Raw genomic sequence first — 25241 nt, 5'->3', positions numbered from 1 at the left:
TTTTCCATCTCAGCCAAGCATAAAAACCTTTTTGCGCTATTTCAATTTTTTTGCCAACAACACTTTTGGAAGGTGGTGTGGTTAGATGAAGGAAGGATGGATGAACAGGAATGAAGCATGTGGACAAAACACTAACAACCTTATCTGCTCGTCTGCATGTGATCAAATAGAGGAAACAGAGAAAGAGAAAGTACACAGAGGTGCTTGTGTTTAGTCTGTGCAAAGGAGGAAGAGCCAGTGTTCCCAAGGATCATTGGGTTCTTGGATCAATACTGGTGCTATGATGAGACAGTGATAGAGTTTGTGGTCTAGAGCTTAAAAGATACCTACACCATCACTTTCTCTCTTTATCTCATTGTCTTTCTCTTTGAGAGTACCTGCACACTAAGCCGGCTAATTTTAAAAATGCATCTGCATTGATCTCACTGTTTTGGCCCTCTGTCCACACTATGACGGCATTTTCACACCTAAAAATGTAACTTGTTTGAAAGTGGTCTCCAGAGTGGATAAATCTGAAAAAGCCAGCCACACATTTTAAAGTGGATGGGGAAAACAGAGCTTTTGGAAGATAATGGCATACGCCTGTTCTACCCCTCTCTGTGATCACTCATTTTGAATGTACATATTTTGTCAGACGACTTTGCAATGATAAGATTAGAGAGTAATTTGATCAACAGCACAGAGGCCCAGAAAAAAACGATTTACCCAGTTAGCAGGTAGATTTTATGAGCCGCGTTCAATCGCTATTTTATGCTCATTCCGTTTTCTGACAACAGACAGCGAACTAACTAATTAAAACAACTAAATTGTGAGGAAATACCATTTTCATTTATTGTTTTGGCATTTCAGTGTGGATGAGGATCAGTACTAAAACAACCTGAAAATGCTGGTGTGGAGACGCAAGTCGTTTTCAGATGTAAACAGCGTTTTCATATTTAGTCGATTTAGTGTGGACGCAGTCTGAAACACATGTAAATATTAAAAGATTAAGATTAAAGATTAAAAATTCTCTGTCTATGTGTGTGTATGTAACTCTACAAGTAATTCCACATACAATAGCTATAACTGGAACAAAACAATTGTCTTGCTCTGATTGTGAATTTAAATACAATTCACAGTATACATATTGTAAACATATACAGTATATCCCTTGTAAAATCACATTACTCCATGTCTATTGCATCTTCGAGTACATCTGTGTTTTATATATTACATACATTAGTTCACCAAGAAAATGTTCTTGCTGCTTATAAAGACAGTGCTCCTCACGCCTGCTCTTTCTGTCTTCTTATTCCTCTGTTCATTTATATTATGTTTGCTCATCATGAGGTGTTTGTCTTCTCATGGAAAAAAAAAACAAGCCCTGCCACACTCATACAGAAATGTATTTTCTCTCTCTTTCTCTCTCTCTTGCCCTCTCTTTCTCTTTCTCTCTCTCTCTTCTCTCTCTCACACACACACACACACACACACACACACACACGTGCTTGTCTCTACACGTACACACACCGGCGTGCACACGAACACACACGCACACAGACAGTCAGCTGTGCCCTTCCCACAGCTAGTAGCACGAAAACAGAACACACTGCCTATCCCTGCCTTACACACACACACACACACACACACACACACACACACACGTGCACACACAAACTCCGCAACTGCCCTCTACACACTCTTAAAGGGACATGACACAGACTTATACATCGCTACCAAGAGCCAACAGCATACCTGGCCACTACATAAACATTTGCAATAGCTGCAGCATTCTACATAATGGTCTTGATTAAAATGTTGTGTACCTATGAACATACTATTAGCTACTTATAGCAGACTATTTGAAGGGTAAATTAGAGCAAAGTTTAATTTGTAGGAAATGTTCGAGTGGCTGACATTTTGAGAAATAAATCTTTTTTTTTTAACACTGAGGTGACAAAACAAGAACCTACAATGTGCCTGTGTAAAAATGTGTTAAAACCACCTTGAAATCAAGACAGTGAACGCTGCTCTAAATCTGCTCTTCAGTAAAATTGGAAACTTTTGGAGCCACAAAGGAAACTGGATGTGGCAGCCTTAACAAAAGTTTCAAATGATTACAAGTCAATAAGCTTGAATGAAAACTGAATAATATGGACAAACAGAGAAGTATTGTTGTCGATATGGTTCAGCTTGTCTGTAGGTGTCTCCTAAAGATTCTCAAACGTCTTCTTCTTCTTTGGAGAACACCTAAAATAGACACGTTTGACCTCAGACCTCATTTAGTTACAGGCAGAGTGAAATATGTGCTTTAAACAGCTTTGCTTACAAGTGAAATAATAGAACAAAATAAAACTATTAAATAATGGCAAAATAAAACATTCCCCTTGCACTTCTGTAAGGAGCCCAGTTTGGGAACCAATGGCCTAGTATTGCATGAAGAAACAATACAATTACTTATGGACTCCTATTTATAGTTATATAATCAGGTAACGTAACAACCTCAATCAGTGGTGTGCATAGACTATCTGAGGGTCAGGGGTGAAAGTTAGTAGGAGGCACCTCTTCAGTGTGTGGAGTAAGGGTTAACGTTCATAGTTGTCCCACTAGGTCCCACTAGGACAGGTACTTGGGCTGAACACAGGGGCACATAGATCAACCCAGGTGGGTATTTGGGCCAAGCAAGTGCCCTTCTGGTGTGACATTAGGACAAAAAAAATAATTTAAATGTACCATTAGAATACAGCTATACATATCATGATTAAATAAAGATTTCAAAATAGTAGGAGCAATTAATTAGCAATTTGGTACTGTACATGAGCACAAATGCAATGTAAGAAACTTGAAGGCGTCCAGAAGAGAACTTGAACTTGAGCGAAGTCGACAAAAACTGAGACACTGTGGCTTTAAGAAGCCCCCACCGTCTCACAACAGGGGGGGCGTGAGCTGAATCCAGGAACAGCGATTGAAAAAAAAAAAGCTCCACCAGTGGACTGTTTCAAGTTCCCCCCGGCTGAAACCCTGCCTGATTTGTGGGCAATGTTGGGGATGTAGAAAAAAAGGAAACCGGAGCAAAGAGAGCGCAAGGGAGAAATAGGGAGACAACACTAACTGGGTAGCTATGGAGATAGTAGCTTTTCCTGGTAGCTTTCTTTGACAGGTGTCGAGTGGGATAAAATAAAGTATCAGAACAGCTTCCAAGATGTACGGCAAGGGTAAAGGAGCTGTGGTCCCCTCCGATAGCCAAGCAAGAGAAAAGTAAGTAAATTATTGCACTGTCACAACAGAGATCCAGCCTAGAAGAGTGTGCTAGGTAGCTAAACTTGCTAACTGATGTGAGGCACCTCAGTCACTTCAGCAGGAGCACGCATGTTCAGCGAGCTCTTTTTGTTAACATGCAAGCCACAAAAGTGATGCTGTGATAGTTTATTCGTTGTGTTTGCCACTTTGCGTGTCGTGGTGCCTCTTACATCCTCCAACTATACAGGCATGGCTGCTAAGTTAGCCCAAGCAGCTAGCTACACTGCCAGTTTCACTCCAGTTTCTTGTTTCTTTCTAACGCAAAAGAGAGAGTGGCAGTTTTAGCGACTAAAGTTGCACCACTTCTACAAGAAAGGAGTGTTGCTGCATGTGTTTCTACTAATAAATGTATACATGTGCACTCGGGGATGAATTGTCTGTGAGGAGCATTGATGGGGATCCCACTTTAGTTCCATCTCTCCCCTCGCCCCAGTGTGAGGAACAATGCATTTGGAGTGACGCTGTGCATTGTGGCTAGCTGGCTTTTGTGTCGCCCCGCTGAAGCAGCAGGTAAAAATAGAATACAGCTGTTTAAGGGGGCTTTGTCACAAAATAGCACAGGAACGTGTTCTAGAATTGCCCCACGTTCCACAATGTCTCCGAACGCGCTGGCTACATTGTGTCCATGTGTGTGTTCGGTCAGCGGGCAGCCTCTGCTACGATCTCCGTGCAAGGAGAGCTGCGCCTCATAACTTTTGTCGCCCGTACGGATTTTCTTAAGTCACCCCGAGTTGTGCGAATGAGTGCTGGAAATAAACTGCTTGTAATTGCCGCCACCGCTTGCTGTAGGAGACCCAGATACAGGGTTTTCAGTGGCTGATTTATCAGGAAGCTTAGGTGGTGTTAGCTTGGGGAGCTGTAGCCCTCCAATCCCTTTGTCTGCATGCCACCGTCTCGATGCCTGTTGTTCGCTCAGGAGACACGCCGCACGTTAACCAACAATTAAATAATCTGAGTTTTCATGTTAATCTGAAATATGAATTCAACAAAGTTGTATGCATCACTTCAGAAATAGAAGCCAGTATCTGCAGGGAACTTCCTTTGCTGATAGTCACCGTTAACAAAGCCAGCTAAGACCCCTACATGTTTTCATTAAACTTTGTTAGATGTAATTGTTTTAGAGCCCTGTGCTGTGTTAATGGTAGTTCCTATTACACTACAGCTGAATAACCTAGTTGTAAATAAGAGGTAAGAGCCTCCACACATGGCAATGCTTATGGCTTTATTCCTCACAGTGGATGGGTTTGAACACCAGCAAATGCTCACTCTCTGACTGACTGGACCACTCAGCAGATTGGGGTACTGAAGTCAGAGTTGTCAGACTCGTGTGTATGTTTGCGTGAAGATCAGCAGGCGCCTCATTACCTTAAGCCCTCACCTCCCTTCGCTGTGCTGTGAACCCTTATTCTTTCTTTATGCATCGCTCTTTGAATGTCTTTCTTCATCTGCCTCCCCGTCCTTTGCTGCTTCTCAAAGTCCTCATCCCTTGCTTCAGTGTTGAATTATTGAGACAGACTGAAGCAGCTGCTCTCAGCTTTGCGTCAGAGTTGAGAGAGACAGAATAGAAAGAAAGAGACAGAAAAGAGGGAGATATGGTGGGCAGACTCATCCATCTTTAAAGAGGGGGTTTTGTCCGGAGCCTCAGGCAGGATGTCAGGTGCGCCGGTGGTGTATATTAGGGAGATTTCTCACTCCATGGGAGTAAGTGTATGCACGCACTGATGTCCCATCTCAGAACGTAAGAGGCAATGGCAGGGAGGGAGGTCAGGAGGTCACCTCACGTGGTGTGATGGAGGAAGAAAATTTAGTTTTAGCGTGGGGAAAATGCATAAATCAAAATTGAGGAGCTATACAGCGAAAAACTTTGGTGTCACCAGGCCACATAACCTTTAAAAACTGGGGAGTAAGTGTTGCTGGTGCTATCTTTCAGATTTTTTTAATCTTTCCTTATGAATATAATTCCACATTTTGGCTGTCAAAAACGACCACTGCTGTCCTCTTTTCCTCTCCATCATGACTTGACTGCTCCTCTGATCCCTTGTAACACCCACTGTTTCCTCCTCTATAAAAATGGGATATGACCCCAGCCCCCTCTTATGTTTCAGTCAAAACAAATTTTTATCCTCTCCCTTTACTTCACTATCCAATAGTTGCTGTTGCTTCTTCTTCTTCTCAAACTTCTCTTCCTTTTCTATGAGCTAGCTTCTGAGCTTAAATAATGCAATAGACCAGGTGCACACACATGCAGCCCCTTTTGCAACCAACACAAAATCACACATAAACACACCACACATAAAAATTTCATTGAAGGTCTCTTGGGTGGGGGATCTGCAGTGTGATCCTCCTATCCTCAGACATAAGGCCAAGTCCTTAACTATTCCCTTCTTGTCAAACTCCTAAAGAATGCTGTACATGTATTAAGCAAGCCAGTAAACCTGCAGTGTACAGGGCAAACACTATCAATATTTGAAGCACTTGCTGTAACCTAAAGCTTCCTGTGAGCCTTTGCCAGGTGTTTCAAAACTTGTTAAAATCAGTATAGATGCAGGGAATCATGTAATGTGATCAGTAAACAGCAAAGTACAGAGGTAAAATAATGATCTGTGTGTGTGTGTGTGTGTGTGTGTGTGTGTGTGGCCCCATACTAGACTGACCTGAAAGTGGCAGTGACTTACACTCTGCACCAGCGGTCACAGAGAGCTTTGTGACCTACAAATTGGTGGGAGCCTCAGAAAGTGGTCAGATTCCCATGGCTGTGTGTGTGTGTGTGTGTGTGTGTGTGTGTGTGTGTTAGCAGAACAGCAGTCTTTAGCCTCTTAAGAGCATCATCATTTGTACAACAACCAATCTGCCCTACTGTCTGTGTTGAAATAAGCAAGTCGATGCAGCCAGGGATGTATTTTTGCTGTTGGATATGTTGTTGTTGTGCAGTATGATACACGTATTTAGAGTTGAATAACATTAACCAGTGTAAATCACTCCGGGAAGTTTAGAAGGCTACTTCTGCTTTGTTTGTTTGTTTGTTCATGACGTCTGGCTGCTCATGTATGTTTTCTTATCTTGGTGACTATCTGCACGAGGGGAACACCCATAGCTATTTATTACTTTCTGAGCAGGATGACCCGCTGTACATATACAGAGACATATGCACTGCACTGCACATTGAAACTATAGTCACTTTTAGAGGAGGCGCAGGTCTCCTGAATGTATGTTCAACCCGCTGTTGACCCATTCATAGTATAAGACTTGTGACGTTAATCTGTGGTCAGCATCTTTCAGTAAGACTCATGTCTGCAACTGTGTTTTGATGCATGGTGCAGATAAACTATAGAATTACAAAGAATTGCATTACATAATTACCAAGCAAAGTTTCAGTTTCTGTTCTCTCTGGAGGCGCCATCTCTCTCTTGCACTCCCAACCTTTTCTCATTTTTTAGACAAATGGTGGACTCACTTAAACGATCTTCAAATGTCAGTAACTTTAAATGAAATTCCTCTCCGTAACATAACACAAAAGCCGGTTCAACAAAGTAGTGTCCAACCTATGCTCAGCCCAGGTCAGGAGGATGGTCATGACGACAGGCAGGATGCTGCAAGTTGACAGTCTGAAAAAGGGTATGGTGGATATGGACAGCTGAAGAGCACTCGTATTGACCAGCGGTGTGTAGTCTAGATGGCTATTTCAGTGCCCATGTTGTATGGGATGTTGTGAAGAGCCTTGAAAGTTTATCTATAGTTGTGTCTGAATTATTAGCATTGTCCTATTTTGTTATCGTATGTAGCAAATACCACTTAATATTAGTATGTGGAGTGCAGATTGCTGTGACATCCAAGCACAACTGATCATGTGTCACAGTCAAGTCTTTTGCTATGTTAAAAACACATTTAATCATAAAATTCTTAAGTGGCATCCATTTATATCTGCCAGCTGCCACCCCTCCTGCTGTGATGATGTTCAGAAAATGCCTCCCAACTGTGTTGTGTCTATGTGAAGGACAAGGTGTGATCATGTAGCGACCATTGGCTCCAAACTACAGTTATTGTCTATTTGCCTATCTGTATCTTTTACAGACTATGTTTGCATGCTAACAATGCATATTTTAAACATTTGCATAGCATTAGTCATAAGAATAGGTCAGGTACAGAGCCTATCTCCATCGTAACACACTACTTCAGTTGTTGCCATTTCTGTTGCTCCCATGTGCTCGCCTCATCTGTAGCTTGATTCAAGGCATTTAGTAGAAATAGTAACTAAATGAGTGGATTCCTGCCTTGATCCTCACACAAAAGTGTGCAGTGCTTTACTACCCCCCATGTGGACATTTACGTTGTGCACATTTATTTATTTCATAGGGACACACACTAAAGTATAAACCATTAACTAAACAGGCGAATGTCATATATTATTCATAAAAAAAACACATGTATACAGTGCAATAAAAATATGTATGCAATCATAAAAGCCACTTAGAATACATAGAAAATAGAAACCTCAATAGAAAAACTATTTAAAAAAAAAAAAAAAAAAAGAGAACCTCAGGAAAGACATCTGATCATGACTAATTATTCTTTAGAAACTTGAATTTAAAATGATCTTAGCTGTGATTAGGGGTTGCAACTATCGATTATTTTCATTATCAATTAATCTGCCAGTTATTTCCTCGATTATTCGTTGCTCAATAAATCATAAGAAAACAGTGAAAAATTCCCATTTCACAATATCAGTATAATCACAGTATCCTTCACAATATCAATATAATCAAAATATCCTTCACGATATGAATATATATTGTATATTGTAAAACCAAGAAAAGCAGCAAGTTCTCACATTTGTGAACCTGGAGTCAACAATGTTTTGGCATATTTGCTTGAAAAATTACTTAAATGATTAACCGATTGCCAAAATAGATGCAGATTAATTTTCTTATTCTTTCTTTCGTTGCAATCCAGTTTGAGTTCTGTCTTGTATTTGCTCCCAAACTGTCTGTCCAAAGGAGTTTTTTTTTTTTTACGAAAGAGGGTTGTATAATTCTCCATAAAGTGATGCACCCTGAGGTTTCACCCTGTCGCTGAGCATCTTACTACCATGGTGATGCAGAAATGTATAGATAAATTCTGCATTGGCGAATTTAGTGCAGTGATTAAAACTTACCTTTTTATTTTAATTTCTTTAAACCATGATGATAGTAAGAGCTTATCGGCCAAAATTTTTATTGTCCAACTACATATCTTCTTCAGAGGCTTAAATGCATTAAATGTGTTTAGATATACATCACCCTCATCACACCAATCAGCAACAGTACAAGGAAACACAGCATTGGAAAGGCAAATTGCTGTAGTGGTTAAAAAAACTGCACAACAGCCTTATTATCTCAAAACTATGTTTCATTGATCAGGTCATTGACTAATGATGGGGACTATGACACTGAGCTACTGTCCTTCTCATTAGGACCTTATTGGCCTGTCGGAGGACTGTCTGCTCTGGGCACACGGGGCACTGTCATATCCACGCTGCGGTCGATTGATGGTCCATTAACAGCCTATTAAACACGACTAAGTGAAGGCGTTAGGAGTACAATGTTGGGCCAATGGGGGTTTCCCACTCCACAGCATGGTTCTTGTGTGTGTTAATATACCCTGGTGGATTGCAGTTATCAAGTGTGGCTGGCCTGTTTATAATAGCAGTGATTTTTAAAAGGTATTTTAATATATTGTTGGAATTAGTGGGAATACCTGTTGTATGCAGCTATTTCTGTCCTTATCTGGTGTGTTCAGTCAGAACACAATATTTTTCATACAGGTCGGCAGATGTTGTTCAGCTTGTGTAGTGATTTGAGGACTTTGGATGCTTAGGCTTGTTAAGATACACATAGGCAGGCAGGAGTGGGAAAACTATACAGGCCACAGAAGTGCTGCTGAGATGACATGGCCCTTTTTGATTGCAGGAAATTTTCCAGGAACCTTTAGAGGTACTCTGGAGCTTCACCTGCATTTCAAGCGCAGGAACCTAGAGCCAGTTTTAGTTCCTGGGTTGTGGTTTCTACCCCCCAACAAAAATTCCTGCTCCTGAGTTAGGCTAGTGCTTCACAGCTGACTGGAACTTTACGGCTTACCAGACTATCAAAGTGAAGGTAAAGTACTGAGCGTTGCTGACTGGTCAAACACAAGCCTTGAGACTGCAACGACTTGTGTACAGCATTCATTTATACTGCCAGCAAACAAACACCAGTTGTTGCTAGTATTAATGTTAGGACTAGAAATGGGAAGTCATTTAATGCCATTGATGTTTAAATGACAGGTATGCAGCCAACTTCTCTATTTATTGAGAACAAACAAGATAAAGAAAGTCAACTAGCAAGAAAAACAAAATGTAACCTTTCCCTGTTTGCTGATTGTTTCAGTAGGTTCTGTACTGAAGAACCAGAAAAAACTCACTCTGTCTCTTTCCAGCATCCATTCAAACATCAGTCACACAAGAGTAAATGTAAAAGAACAGCGTGATTCTGTGTTGTCATTTCAAGCGAAACCTTGAGCCACTTTTTTATCCATTGTTGCTGGTCTGTTAATACCTATTCTTTATGTTTTTTCAGATGTGGTAAAAATGCACTAAAATAACTTTGTCTTTGAAATAGTTCTTGATTATTAGCTCAAGGGGCCTCTAGTTTGTTGGACTATTTGGTTGAAAATTGCTCTTGTAGACCTGCTTTTGGTTGCCCAGTTGTGCTGTGTTTGCATGAAAATGAAGTGGGACGCCCCAAATAAATCTAATCTTAGTTGCATTAAGTGCAAATAGGAAGTGTCTGACATTACAATGGTGTTGAGAAATAAGGAAGCTGAATTTGGTCATTAACTATTTTTCTTTTGCATTTCAGGTTAGCGTTATATGTGTACGAGTACCTGCTACATGTGGGAGCACAGAAGTCCGCACAGACCTTCCTGTCTGAGGTAAGATGAAATACGGGACTCTAACCAGTTTATAAAGTACTGAGCCAATCATTGTTTTTGCTTTTTTGGGAAAATTGCTTATCTAGAGCTGAGGAGAAGAGATAAAGAATTGATGAAAAATCTCCAGCAAGGAAATTGAACACGTCACTTGGGCCTTGATGTAAAACAGCTTTGTTCATTAGTAAAACTGTACATACTGTAACTCAGCTATAGTGGATGTTTACGACAACTTGTATTGTCAGCGCAAACATGCTAAACATCATTACAGAGCATGAGGTGTTTTTTCTCAAAGGAAATGCTATAAAGTTACACCAGATCATGCTCACTGTCTGCTATGGAGTATCTTAGTGTAAAAACATGGGGCCATTATAGACATTTGTATGCATTGTGTTGTTTGTATACATTTCTCCTAACAACCTTTTTGGGTGCAGACAGACAGTGAATGAATGAAAGAATGAGTATATGATTGAGCTATTCCCTGGATCCAAAGCACATTTCGCATGTAAAAAAGGGAAACATGACAGAGACATAACAGAAGGAAGAGAGTCCGGAAGATGGAGATTGACAGAGCCAGAAAGATGCCTATCTTCACGTCTGAGGCCATTGACAGTTTGAGACTGACTGATTATATGTTCTTAACCCCTGGACCTGCAGACATAATCCTCTCTCTAGTGGCTGCAAGTGACTTTTCTCTCTCCTCTCTACTCCTCTCCTCTACAGATTCGATGGGAGAAGAATATTACATTAGGGGAGCCCCCTGGATTCCTCCATTCGTGGTGGTGGTGAGTGTCACTTACTTTCTTTTTTTTTTCTTTTTTTTTTCTTTTTTTCCTGTCCATCACGGCCCTACATAATTCATTACTGTCATATACACAAACAGTAGCTTCATTTGAGCTTTCATGGTCTGAAGGCTCAGGAAAGAGTCATAATTTAATTTTGAATATATTAAACTCATATTTTATGTAAACATTCAGAACATATTCATGTACTTTGAAAAATTAAAAATTTTAATTTAATTGATGGTACTTGTCCTCATTAATGATTAAAAATGACTTCCATAGGTAGGTCTAGCAGAGTCTCAGCCTTGGGGTTGACCAGACTCACCGAGGGCATGACCCCTCCCTCCCCGTCTTCTCCCCTCTCCCCTCCTCCAGTTCTCCATCCTTCACCCCCGTTCCTGAAACAATAGATCCAGATGGTTAGGGAATGGACCCCCCCCGTACTCCCCTCACCCTCTCGTCACCCTTTGTGTGCCCCCCACCTCCCACTTTTCTCCTTTGTTCATGTAGGAGAGGGATTCTTAGCAGATTAACCCGTTGCATTCCATCTTCCTTTGTGCCAACTCTCCCTCCGCTGTCTTCCTCCTTTCCCTCCTCCTGTCATTTCTGCCCCTGGCTAAGATTTGACCTTTAGGGTCATCACCTTAAGCACTGATCAGCAGTTTCACTTGCTTGTGGTTTTTTTTGGTCAGTAATCAGATTTCTAACCTACCTACTACAACATTTTTAAACCCAGGCTGACATATTTTAAGTGTATTAGTGAAATATGATGCTGCTTCTTGAGGACCTAATTGATATAAATGCACTGACTGATCATTGCTGAGAAATATCTTGGTATCTATGGTTCCAGTGATACAAAATCTTTTACATTTAGCAGATCATTATAAAGGTTGAACTGAATAGTGTCTGCCTGTGTATGACTGTAGTTAAGACTATTGAGACTTGAATCAAGCCCTCACTTGAAAATTTTCCCTAGATGCAAGAGTTCACCAGATAATCTGACCAGCAAAGGAAAGGCTACTGAAATGTTTTATTCATAGTTGCTGTTTTGCACCGGATTTTACTATTTTGTCTCACCAATTTTAACAGTTATTTACAGGATAAGGCAGGAGTAATTCTATATTTTTCTTGCTGTCAACAATGAAAAGACCAAAACCAGCAATGTGTTATCCCCTCTGTCAATACTTTTCAACTTCCCTGCACTGTCTGTGACACTCCAAGCTTATTTTAGTCTTACTGAAGATGTAAATCTTAAAAAAAGGGTGAATAAATATATATTTTTTTAAGTATTTAAAGAAAATATTCGCACACCCAACTACCTTCGATGCAGGTGCGTATGAAAGTCATGAGGGGGGGAAAAAGAAAGAAAATCCCGCACACTGCTCTTGCTCAGCATCACTATTTATTAATCATACTAACGTTTTGGCCCCTCTGGACCTTCGTCAAAAGTGTTTTAAAACAATTCTTAGAACATTGATCTTAAAGAGGTAATGCTCCGCCCACTCTGTGTACACAGGTGTACATTTACACAAATTACACATCTGATGAATGAAAACATCAGCCTTGCAGCTTTCGTAAGTCATTCCAAGTTATGCAATCATATGTCCTATTTGTATTTTGAGTGTACCATAAGTAGCTCTATATAATCCAGAAACTTTTTGTTGCATATGTGGAATATAATGTGACATATTGTAGACTTGTCGCTGTAAATAACTGAGAGACAACTGTCCCACACCTGTGTACACAGAGTAAGTGGAGCATTATCTATTTAAGATCAATGTTTTAAGAATTGTTTAAAACACTCTTGACGAAGGTCCAGAGGGACCGAAACATTAGTATGATTAATAAATAGTGATGCTGAGCAAGAGCAGTGTGCTGGATTTTATGGATTTATTTTATTTTAAGTGCAACAATGTGGCTCATTTATGTGTTTCGATAGTTAACAATGAAAGTCTGTGGCACAGAGGAATACCCTGGCTTTGGACACATCAGGCTTTGGCTACACAGACAATACTTATTAGGATCAATTCATTATTAGTTTTGGTCTTTTCAGGGAATTTGTTGATAAGAAGATATAGAACCACCTTATCCTTTAAATCAAATAAAAAATAAACTCACTGCACAAAACTTGAGAGCTAAACCACCTTACATTTGCTTCCAATGTCACTGTACTGAAATTAGTACTGTACATATTACAGAGGAACAAATATATTTAAAAACCTGTGGATGTAAAATTACAGACTTGTCAATATACCCTTAAATGCTCTTAAAAAGTACAATATCTAGTGTAACTTTTCACCTCAGGGGAGTGTCTCTGCTGAGTCAGAAGAATGAACATCAGGCCTGTAGAGCACCATCAGCAATATGAGACCAAGGGCATGTTTTAATAAAAAGAAAATGAGGGAACAGAATAATAATTTGAAAGAAAACAGGCCTGGGTAAAACTAAAGAATAAGTTTGATCTTTTGTTCAATTAAGGACTTAAAGGTCCAGTGTGTAACATTTAGGAGGAGCTATTGGCAGATATGGAATATAATATTTATACACTAATGAAAACATACTTATAATCACACATGAAAATAAGAATCGTTGTGTTTTCATTACTTTAGAATAAGCCGTTTATATCTACAGAGGGAGCGGGTCCCCTTCCACGGAGGCCGCCATGTTGCACCACCATGTTTCTACAGTAGCCCAGAACAGACAAACCAATCACTGGCTCTAGATAAGGCCTTTTGATTTTTTTCACGAGTTTCACAGCCACCGTAGTTTCTCGGTATTCAAATGGTTGCAAACTACAATTTCACCACTAGATGCCACTAAATCCTACACACTGCTCCTTTAAATCTAAATGTAGGTTATTTCTTTGCACATTTTAAGAAATAAAAAAAAATGCAAGTATAAAATTACCCCTTAAGAAGTGCAGCTTCTTAAAAGCAAAGCATTTTTTTGTCTACATTGATTCATCTTTTAACTGAGGGCCAACCAGTCAGGATTTTAGGAAGAATGTTTTTCTTCTTCTCCTCTCCTTGTTTAGGCTTGTAGAGAAAAAGGAGATAATTTTTTTTTGACTGAAAGGTTTAAGTCTAGTAGCCTCTAAGCATTTCTCCCTGTTGATGTGTCCTTGAGCAACACACTGACATCCTTTTTACCATGTGGGCTGCTTTGTAGCTCAAACATGCACTCTGTCCTTCTCATAGAACTTTTGAGATCAAAATATTCCATGAATCCCATTTAATATGCTCAAACAACTCAAATAGCAGCTCAAGATGAATTTGATTTCATTATTGAACTGTGAGCCTCCCAAATACAACTGTGTCTTATAAAGTGCAGAGGTGTATGAAAAATTCCAGATGTTTGGGATTCAACATGTCTGTGTGCGTCGCAGATTGCCAGGACATGTGAAGTGGCTGCCTGATTAGTCCTCTCGTTAGCCATGACGCTGTTTCACTCGGTTTATAGCAACTCCACTAAATCAATACACAAAGACTGATTCAATTAAGACCTCTTAGACAGGTAGCACACAAGCAATTAGCGTTGTCGTTAGGTGTTTCCACTTACGGTGTTCAAATAGACTGAAACAGAAGCTTGTATATAAGCTTGTGTAGGGTGAAGAAATGGATGCAGTCAATGAAAGGTCCATGCAAGTATGGTAATGTGTGTGTGTGTGTGTGTGTGTGTGTGTGTGTGTGTGTATTCTGAGTGAGTGAGAGGTTGATTGAGGGTGGGTGACTATGGCATTGTGGCCCTCTTACAGTGATGCTCAAGTGTATAAGAGGGAGTTTAAGAGCACCAGGGAGATAGTGAGAGTGTGTGAATGGGTTATGAATAGCTGTTATACATTTGCTTGTATTGCTCTGTTTGGTAACCTTTGACCTCTCCCCCCTCCCCCCAATTTCAGTGTATTCTGGGATTTGTATTGTGCGGCTCCAGACCGAAGAGAGACATGCGAGCACTCCAGTGAGGCAAAGGCCTTCCATGACTACGTAAGTGACAGACGGGCTCTGCAGCCACTTCTCTTCTTTTTACAGAAAAACAATCACTCTTTACTCACTGTGGAATCAGGTATTTGTTTCTTTACATGTCTGCTTGAGACACACATGTAAACACGGTACATATATTAATAGTGAGGTCAAGTATGTAAGGAGAATCTTGAAGTGGCACCCACAAGAGCAGGTAAAGGATAATGTGCACCCCAAGGACATTTGGACAGGGAATACCTAGAAATACCAGCTGACTACACACTAATTTGACTTCACAAATAATCATATTAATATCAAAATTATAATGACGTTTGTGTAATTTTGCCATCTTTGTTTTAGCAGGGAGTAGGGCTGTGACTAATTAATCTACAGATTATTTTCTTGATTAGTAGATTCATTAATTGGGGTATAAATTGTAAGAAAATAATGAAAAATGGCCATTACAAGGTGATGTCCTCAAATTCCTTTCTTTTTTATGACCAACACTTCAAAACCTGAAGATAAACTGTTGATAGCAGCAAATCCTCATAATTTAGAAACATGCAATATTTGGCATTTTAAAAATAACAAACAATTAATCGACTAAATGTTTCAGCTATAATAGGGAGTTATGTGTTGCATCAAACCAACTGCTCCTAACTTCTGAAGTTGCATCAATAAATGACAAGACAGAGTTACACCATGTGACTAACTTTGCAAAGGCAGAGAGTTCAGAAATGAAAACAAATTTAACAGTGAGAGAGATGGAAGTAAAGTGACAGTAAAAACTTTGGGAGAACAGAAAAAACAAAGAACAAAATGAGTCTGAATTAAAGAAGAGAAAAGAAATGTATCAACCCTTCTGATGAACTTCCTTTACTATCAGGGTCACATTCTGTTATGTGGAAGTTTTGCTGATTCAAAGATGATGATGATGACACTGAGAAGCACATACCGTAGCTATTTTGCAAGCAGTTTGTTTCACAGTATCACCACAACTTTATCAAACCACCTGAAACGTTATCAAAGTATAAGTGGTGAATATGGTGAAGCTATCAAGTTTCAAAAACTGACAGAAAATTGCTGCCTTGACAACACAAACATCTATAGGGGAGCCTTTTACAGTCCCATCATCACACCTGATAAGCTCTTCAAGGTGCAAGGGGATTAGAAAGGCAATATTTTTATTCTAAAATAGTTATGAAATGGGAGGAGTCACTGGTGTTTTTCTCTATTCTGTATTGTCATTTCAAATTGTTCTTTTTAATTATATCTTTAATGTTACTTTACATTGAATCACAGGACTCTGCAGGATAATGTAACGATTGTGTAGGTTGATATTATGGGCCTCAGCTTTAATTATTTCAGCTTTGCTTCTGGGAACTTATGTTTTGTTCATCAGTTTGGCATGGTTGACGGCCCTAAATACAACACCCATGATCCTTGTCCGCCATTGTTATGGAGAAGAAGCTGTTAGTGTTGCAAACTCAATAACGCTTCTTCGTCGTTGCAGTTGGGAACAAAAAGCAGCGCCATAGTTGCTGAATGTAACAGAATTTTAAGCTTTGATTCGATGTTTCTTACCAAAATGCACCATGGGAGTCGTAGTTAACTTCTCCCTTGAAGTTTTTATTTACACAGGCTTGTGCCTTTTTGATTTATTATCAAAGAACCAAATATTTCCAAGCCTTGGAGGTGCTGTTTTCAAAATTGTCTAGACCAAAGATGAAAGTCGCTGCTACTGTACCACTTTGTATCTCCATAGTTTCTCTAGGAATCTCCGAACGTCCTATGACTGAGGGTGTTGTGTGCTGTACAGAATGTAAAGCCCCTTGAGGCAAATTTGTGATTTTTTTTTTTTTGACTATATAAATAACATAAACTTGAACTGAGTGAGAAAATCATGATCCTTGGAATTTTTATTTTGATTCTTGTGATTTTTATTCACAAGAATTGTTCAGTTTTATGTTCTGTGCATCCTTGAGAAATTATTTGATGCCTTTGAGCGCTCGAAGGAGAAATTCTTCTTCTCACCTGTCTTGCTGCTGGTCAGATGTCAGGGTCAGCTATGAAACAGCCTTTCTGGAGTTTGTAGGGATTCAGTGTCTTGCTCAAGGACTCTTCAGCTGGGTGGCTACTTGTTGTCACAGGTGCTCAGGTCCAGGTCTCTTGCAGAAGGAGTCAACTAACAACAGCTCCACGATACTGTCTAATAATACTGTAAATAATTGTTTTTTTCTCCACTAAGAAGAGAAACTGTAACTGTATCCACTTGTGTGTAAATGTCATGTTTTGTGATTGACACTGTGTGCCTGTCCTTTTTGGCCAAGAGTGTGTGTGTGTGTGTGTGTGTGTGTGTGCGCGCTGTATAGTGTGGGGAGATAATGGAATAGAGTTCTAATCCGGTAATCCCAGCACTGGGCCAAGGCTAAGCCAGGGATTTATATGTGTGTGTGTGTGTGTTTTGGATGGGGGGCATCTTTGGCAACCAGCCCATAGAAAGAGGGTGGAGGGGCTCACACCCTCAGTGCCGGAGTGCCAGTTAACCCTGTGTGTGTGTGTGTGTGTGTGTGTGTGTGTGTGTGTGTGTGTGTGTGTGTGTGTGTGACTATATATATGTAGATGGGTGTGCTACACGGTTGCTTGCTGTCTGCTCCTAACGGTGATAAAGCGAAGGAGATGGGACCGGTTTAATTTTGGCTCCAGCCCCCTGAGGCTAGTCTCTGAGCACAGGTCCTTTCTACTGGTTTCAAAAGAATGAACCGGGCAGAGGCATTGGAAGAAAAAAACAATATTTCACCTCACCTCAAAAGAGTTTCTTAGTCTTTTGAGGATTGCTAGATTGCAAGCCAGCATTTAAGAGGCATTATCACAGTTCTCTGCTGGGTGCAGAGACGCAGCAAAGGTTTATGGTTACAGTCAAGGCTACTTTTTCCTCAAGTCCTGACACTGGTTGTAAAAGTAATGCAGGGACTGTTAGACTGTTAGTGACTTGGTAGTTAGTTCATGTCAAGTTATTGGTTTATCATTGCTTTTAAGTAGTCGCTTTAAGCATCTGATTCAGCAAAGAGGCAGGCTTACAGGGGTTAGCATTTGGAAAGAAGATTGTTCCCTCCTATACAGATTCATATCATTATTTTGATGTTTTTTTAATTTAGCTATTCATACAGGTTTTTAGTTAAGGCTTAAATGGCTTAACATATATTAAATACAGAATTTACAGGTCTTATTTTTGAATTTTTTACCATTTCATTGTGATGCATCTATATAATGTATTTTTATTTGATTTGTTTAGTTGAAGTGAAGTTGGAGAGTAAGGAAAACAAAAGATGAGGCATATTTTATGAACTGCATACTTTCACAAACAGATGTAATTAGGACCAGGAGTTAATTCGGCGCTCTTCATTTCAGTCGAGGTGGAGTGTTTCCACTATGATACGCTGTTGGAAACCCCGAGCTTTACCTCCTTGAAGACTACAAATTATTAAAATGAAACAATCGGACGAGGGAACATCACTCATTGACTGAACTGCTCACAGCTCAGCAGCAAAGTTTTCATCTAAATTTAGCACAAAATTCCAGAAAATCTGCAAAAGGAAATGCAAATTAATGCACATTTCCATACACTACAGCATTGTGTCAATCTGCAGTTATGTTGTTGATGCTCTTACTTGATTCATTCCGGACTCTTCCTCTATTTTTAACCTGCACTGTTCCTATTCACTCTGTCTTTACACATCTGCCCTCTTCTGTCTCTCTTTTGTGTAACTCCAGCCTGTTCACATCATGTTTTCTCTGCGACACCCCCACATCTGCATCTTTTCTCCCTCCCCCTCTCCCTCAGTTTTTTCCTCCCACCCTCTTAACTATATCTCTTACTCTTTCCTTCACCCAACACACCAGTCCGCCCCCTCTCGTCTCACTTGCCTTATCGTTCTCTCTCTCTCCACCACTAGTACCTCTGTTCCTTAGAGAAGATTGATTGGCTAATCTAGCTGTTTACCCACAATGCCTAGTAGTGCCAAGAGGAAAGAGGGCAGTGTAGACAACATGAAGACACAACCAAGAGACAGTTGAGATATTTGAAAATGGAGCTGAGCTGGCAAATATCAAAACAATGAGAGAGGGGGAGAAATGGAAGATAGGCCTATTTTTCTTTTTAAGTTTAAATCGAGTAACTGCAGGAGATCTGTGTGTGTGTGAACCCATAACGCTAAAGATAGCTTTATGTGAAATTAAGTGGAGTATGGGCTATTTTAGGAAAATAATGGTTCTTACATTTATTCAAATTTCACATTTCTTCTAAAATTATACTTGTTTAGCACTTAGTTTTATTAGATTTGGCAAATATGATAATGCAGTGTATTAATTGTCTTTTGAGTATTTAAAGATCTCATTTTCTTTTCTAAATCCACCTGTTTCCAAGTGCAAACAGTAGTATAAAGCACTGGAAACCAATTTTTTTTAGTTTTATGTTTTGGGGCTATTCAGTACCTTCTGATGCCTTGATGGCACAGGTTCAGTTTTTTCTATTGCCTTAAATGGTCATGAAATATTTAAACTAGCTGTATTAGTTGCAGTTAACGGCTGTCTGTTATGCTGCAGGTTTAGTTTACCCACCAGAAGTCAGGTTTTTTAAAACTTATCTTCAAAAATCTTTAAAAGCAGCTCACATATACATATATTGCTGCCTTCACTAATGTTATACAGCATTTTAAACAACCTGCAATGTTTTTTCCCCCAAACATTGCTTTTAAAGCCAAAATAATCTTCATTGCAGCTGAATCAATAGAAGCTCTATTTTCCCAAAAGATAGTTTCAATTATTCTGCCTTTTTTGCCTTTTCTCTGCCACCAATCAGTGCACTGTAATGGAAAAAGTGAAAAGAGCTCCATTAAACATGATCATTAGCTGGGTGATAGGAAGTTAGGAAAAACTGCAATACATATGTTGCACAGCCTGATGTGTTTCACGAGTGAAGGCAGCCATTTGTCCCTGTTGTTTATAATATTTTTTGGGAAACAATGGGAGCCTGGGAGATAACGTGAAACTGCAGTAGAACAGACGACAGTAGCTTCTGACAGTGGAAAATGTTTGGGGGGTGTAGAAGAAATAATTAAATGAAGTTACACTGTTTGTTTTTTTTAATCATACTGATATAAAACATTGAATGATACTGACAGTTATTAGTCTCACTTTGTAAATCATGATTTTGTTGCTTGACATAAACATGAACATGCCACAGCCTGGTTAAGAGTGAGTTTGGGCTTTTAGGGAGGGGTGAAAATGCACCGCTGTGAAGGAAAGGGATGCGCTGGATTTATAACAAAAGACAAAACAAGAGCATCATTGCAAAATGGAATGCAGCACAATAATCGTTTTATCTTGTTTTCATAATCGTTGGAAGCCAAAATCGTAAAAATATAAAATTTGATTAATCGCCCAGCACTAGCACTGGTGTGGTCCTTTTTTAAGCTCAACCTGTAGACGCCTTGTTCGTTCACCCAGTAAATACAGTATATTATGTACTGCCTACCTGTAAATGCTCAACATAAACAATCAACGTGTGCTATATAATAGATGGCACGTTCTTTTTAAAATGTATTCTTACTTATCTGGGTAAAAAACAAATACATTTAGGTAGGGACAAAATGATTGTTCCATATAGGCAGACAGTGCTGTCTGAGAGGCCACTTTTTGGCCACTTCCACTCCACACTAGGTCACTTAAACAGCTTTTAAGATGACTAACCCCCAACATGAACACAGAGGCGGAGGTGGAGTGGACAGGGCGAGTGTCCTGATTGGTATTGACCGATTGACTCCACATCACCTGAAAGCTGTCTAGGCAGCTGACCCCGAGGTGAAGGAGGGCCAGCAAAAGGAGAAAGTTTCATATGTGTGGACAAATGGACTTCCATTTTGTTATATTAATGTATTAATAAGAATAAATTTAACATCAGCGTCATAAGTGTTGATGCCAAAATGTAGAGAGAATCTCTTATTGTAAGTTTAGTTGAAGCATTATTCTGGTTCAGTTGTTCTCCTTCTGCTCATGTTCTTGTCTTTCGTCCTCTGTCTTCTCTCTGGAGTGTTGGCTAAGTGGATGTTGTGTCTGCAGCATGTATTAGTGCTGTCATCTGGTGTGTGTGCATGTGTGTTTGCGTGTGCACGAGTCCGCCTGTCTGGTTCAGTACTGCTACCTTGGCAGCAGCTTTTTGGGGAAGCGTTTGTGTGTTTGGTGTGCCAGTTTTGAGGACCAGCTGGGCTTTCTGTGTGTGTGTGTGTGTGTGTGTGTGTGTGTGTGTGTGTGTGTGTTTGTCAGACGTGACAGTGAGAGTAGCTGCCGTATCCTGTTGCTCCAGAACAAAACACACTGTTTTGACTGGGCTGATAAATTAGCTAGATCACCACAGTCAGCTATTTTTCCTCCCGTCTCCACACTCTCACTCTCTGCCGTCCTCACTCCTTCACTCCCCCCCCCTTTCTCCCCCTCTCTCCGTGTGCTAAGGACAGCAGGTCAAGGAGACAGTGATGAGGTACATATCAGTGCGAACCAGAATGTAGATTAGTACCCTCTCCAGGCAGGGACACACATAAATACAGACACACACACACAGATACATTCACTGTCTCTTCCTACTTCTCCCCTCTCTCCATCCTGTGTTTATGTCTCTGTCTTTATCCCTGTGAAAGGTATCAGGCGGAGGTCAATAATGTGTTGAGCACTATTGATCTGTCCGGTAGGTCCTATGGGTGCGGTAGAGGGAAATGGAGAGGGAGGGGATCAATGCTATTCTGTAGAGCCCATCTACATACTGTACTATACCAGCCAATCAGATCATTAGTCTTTTGTTCTCTGATAGATTATTAATCAACATTGAGGGTTTGTACTAAGGAGGAAAATATAGCGCAACATGGTGTCCTCACAGGGAGCCAAAAGTTTGGCTGTCAGAGATGTCAGAGTTTGAAATATTTTGCCACAAAGACACCATGGTGGTGCCACAGGGAGGTGGATAAAGTTTATTGCACGGTACTTTTTGGTTGTCTCGATTTGAAGTTGAGTGAATGTTTTACAACAGGAATCAAAGGTTGTTGCATGTCTGCAGCTTTTTTGCCTGAAGCGAGATCTAAACCTGCTTCCCACAGACCAAACCAGATAACCCCCCCTTGGACCAGGAGGAAGTAGCTTCACTAAAATGACCTAATCAGAATTGCTCAATAACAGCAACCAACTGATACCTGCCTGTGTGTGGAAAATGTGTCAGTAACGTATTTAGCCACATTATTCCTGGTGATTTAAGGGCTACAACTAACAATTATTTTCCTCGATTAATCGTTTGGTCAATAACATGTCAGAAAACAGTGAAAAATGCAAAAAAGTTTCCAGCCCAAGGTGACTTATTCAGATGATGGTCATTTCCGACCAACAGTCCCAAACCCAAAGATATTCTGTTTACTATCCTATAAGACAAATAAAAGCAGAACATTTTTTATTTTGCAAAGCAGGATTCAGTAAAGTTTGGGCTTTTTTTTTTTTTTTTTCAAAAAAATTTAAAAGAAAATTGAAAATGATTATCAAAATTGTTGCCAATTAATTTCCTTTCAATCAACTAATGGATTAATAAATCATTATAGTTTTAGATGATTGTAAGACATTTTTTGATCTTTGTTCTGCCTCATCCAAGATCAATACAAGTCTGTTGATTAATGTAATGATTAATGCTTTAGTGCTTTTTAGTGTTTTTGTTTTCTTTTTGAAAGTTTGTTTTTAAGGGGCATTGATTTACATGATTTTGTTTTGGGGGGTTTTCTAGGTATTTCTGGGCCTTTTGAGGTGTGGATAGGTGACAGAAAACGATGGGAGAGAGAGGGGCATGACATGTAACAAAGGTCCCTATCCAGATTCAGACATTGTGGCTACATGGTCTTTTTGACCACTAGGCCACCAGGACGCCCAATGGATGCTATAGTCTGATCTGTTGTTACCAAAAGAGAAATAGGTAGAAACTATCTGTCAAAATGTCCACAAACCGTGGAGTGGACTTGTCAGAAAGTCAGCTCTATCTTCATAATATTTAGCTAGAATTAAATATATTTTGTGTTAATAATATATGAAAGTCATTATAGATTTGTATTGAATATTTTTTTATGACTACCAGGGCCATTAGCTCTGTCTCCACAGGTTGGAGTGATAAAGTAGTGGTACTCTACATTATGGCAAAGAAAATCATAATTCATGGATGTATAGCCAATTATTACTAGGCAGTACTGTGGGCGCCACTACACTATAGAGTTTTAAAAACAACACATAGTTGGTGTATATTTTCTTAATATAGTGAGCCAGTCTGTAGATGCTTAAATATAATTTTAAAAAGACTGCTGATGTTGTATTACGCTGTTTTTTAAAAAAGAAAAGAAAAGAAAAATAAAAAAAAAAAAGCAAAAGTTAACAGTTCTCCCTCCAAAACTATTGAAGCCACAACGATGAGCTACAGTTCAGGTCTGTAGTTCAGATACTGTATTATTGATAGCCAGGTAACATTAAAGCTTGCTTAATGTTATTTCTGTGCAGACGTGGCTCTGGGATGCTTTGACACCGTGTTTGTGTAGCGCTGCCGAGGAAGACCATTAAAATATAGTTCACAGTTTAAACAGGGTAAATATTCCCAGACATTTGAAAATGTGTCCCATGGGTTTTGTTGAACTTTCAGCCAGCTTCAATGAAAGAAACTTATTCTTCTCCTTCCTGCTACATGTCAGGCATTAAAGCCCTTTCAAGTTGTGCTGCCACCCAGCGCTTCATTTGCACACACATTCATTTACAGACTTTCTTTTCCATACATTCAGCCTGAAAATGAATAAATCAGCTGAACTACAAAAATCCATGTTCATTATATCAACTAATTAGTGCAGCGCTAATGTCTACTGTGGATAGTACTGTCTTCCTGAACTTGTTTCTTTGCATATAGGTATGCTCTCGTTGTCCCCATACCTGTATGTTCTGTCTGCATTAGCAGTCATTGTTTACCTGCACCAGTGTCAACAAGACAAATTCCTGTAGATTTACTGTCTCTGTGAATCGAGTTATTCTGATTCAAGGAGGCAGTCTTGTCACAAGGTTTCCTGACAGTCTGCCACCTCTGAGCAGGAGTTGAAATGGAAATAGGCGGTACTGTGGGCGCCACTACAAAAACTAAAAAAGCACTGTTGGATCCTTTTGTATTTCCCCAGGCCAGTTGGTTTTAATAAAGACCGACTGCATACTAAATCTACCTTTGCTGGTGGCAACTGCGCTCTGCATGTGCTTTCAGTTTGCATTCAATTTCAATCAGCAAATTGTGGAATTAGATAGTAGATCATTAATAGTCTGTAACAATAATGTGACCAAGTGATTGATTGTGAACAGAAATCTCTCTCCTTACATTTTCTTTGTAGTTTTTCTTTCCTCCCCCAACATCTTTTTTTTTTCCTCTTCTGCCTCACTCTTGTATCTTTTAACTCACTCTCTCCTCTATCTCGCTCTTGTGCCTTCTCTCTCTCTCTCCCGCATCTTCTTATTCTCTCTCTCTCTCTGTGCTCCTGGAGCGGGGGATGCCAGGGGGACAGAGTGCAGATAGGACCTGTCGCCATAGCAACAGCTTCTGCAAGCTGCTGACACCCTACTGGGGGGGGCTGAGGGGAAAAGAGGTTGTGATGGGGAGGAACAGTACAGGGGTTGGGACACAGGGAAGGTAGGTGTGTGTGTGTGTGTGTGCGCGCTCCAGGGCCGGGAAAAATAAGTGAGGGGGGTCACGGAGAGGAGAAAAGATGGAGAGAAAAGTGTGCAAAAGAAGAGAAGTGAGGGAGATGGATGAGATGGAGGAGGAGAGAAAGAGGCAGCCGACCCTGCTTCTTCCCTAGGGATTCAGTGGCCTGCTCATGTTCACTAGCAGAATTAGCATAAAGATGGGGGGAGGTGTGTGTGTGTGATTTTTTTTTTTATTTATTTATTTTTTTCCAAAGTTAATATGTGTGTTGGTTTCAGATAGTCAGGAGAAGAAGGGCAGCTAATGTATTTGTGTACATGCGTGTAATTGGTAGTATGCGTTGTTGTCCAAGCATACAGTATGTGTCACATGGATGTAGTGTGTAAGTTAGGTGCGTGTGCTGGTGGAACAGTAGATGTGTGTGTGTGTGTGTGTTTATGAGAGTGACTCCCTCCCCTGGGTCTTAAACCCCCTCCCTGTTCTGGTCCTGTAGCCTGCGGTTTCCTCCTGTCTGCCTCTCTGTACTGAAGG

The 25241-nt window shown here is 40.0% G+C and overlaps 1 protein-coding gene across 1 annotated transcript in view; it reads left to right on the top strand.

Moving 5' to 3' along the window:
• Positions 1–2939: 2939 nt before the first annotated feature.
• Positions 2940–25241, top strand: part of zgc:110158 (uncharacterized protein LOC553590 homolog) — a 39093-nt gene continuing 16791 nt past the window's right edge. The window contains 4 exon segments of the mRNA XM_044167297.1: positions 2940–3237; positions 10152–10224; positions 10945–11006; positions 14902–14986. Of these exon segments, the coding sequence (XP_044023232.1) occupies positions 3182–3237; positions 10152–10224; positions 10945–11006; positions 14902–14986 (276 nt within the window). The 5' untranslated portion in view covers positions 2940–3181.

The sequence above is a fragment of the Siniperca chuatsi genome, linkage group LG15 (genome assembly GCF_020085105.1).
Source record: "Siniperca chuatsi isolate FFG_IHB_CAS linkage group LG15, ASM2008510v1, whole genome shotgun sequence".
Lineage (NCBI taxonomy): Eukaryota > Metazoa > Chordata > Actinopteri > Centrarchiformes > Sinipercidae > Siniperca > Siniperca chuatsi.
The sequence above is the reverse complement of the archived record's forward strand: the minus strand, read 5'-3'. Positions and strand labels throughout refer to the sequence as shown.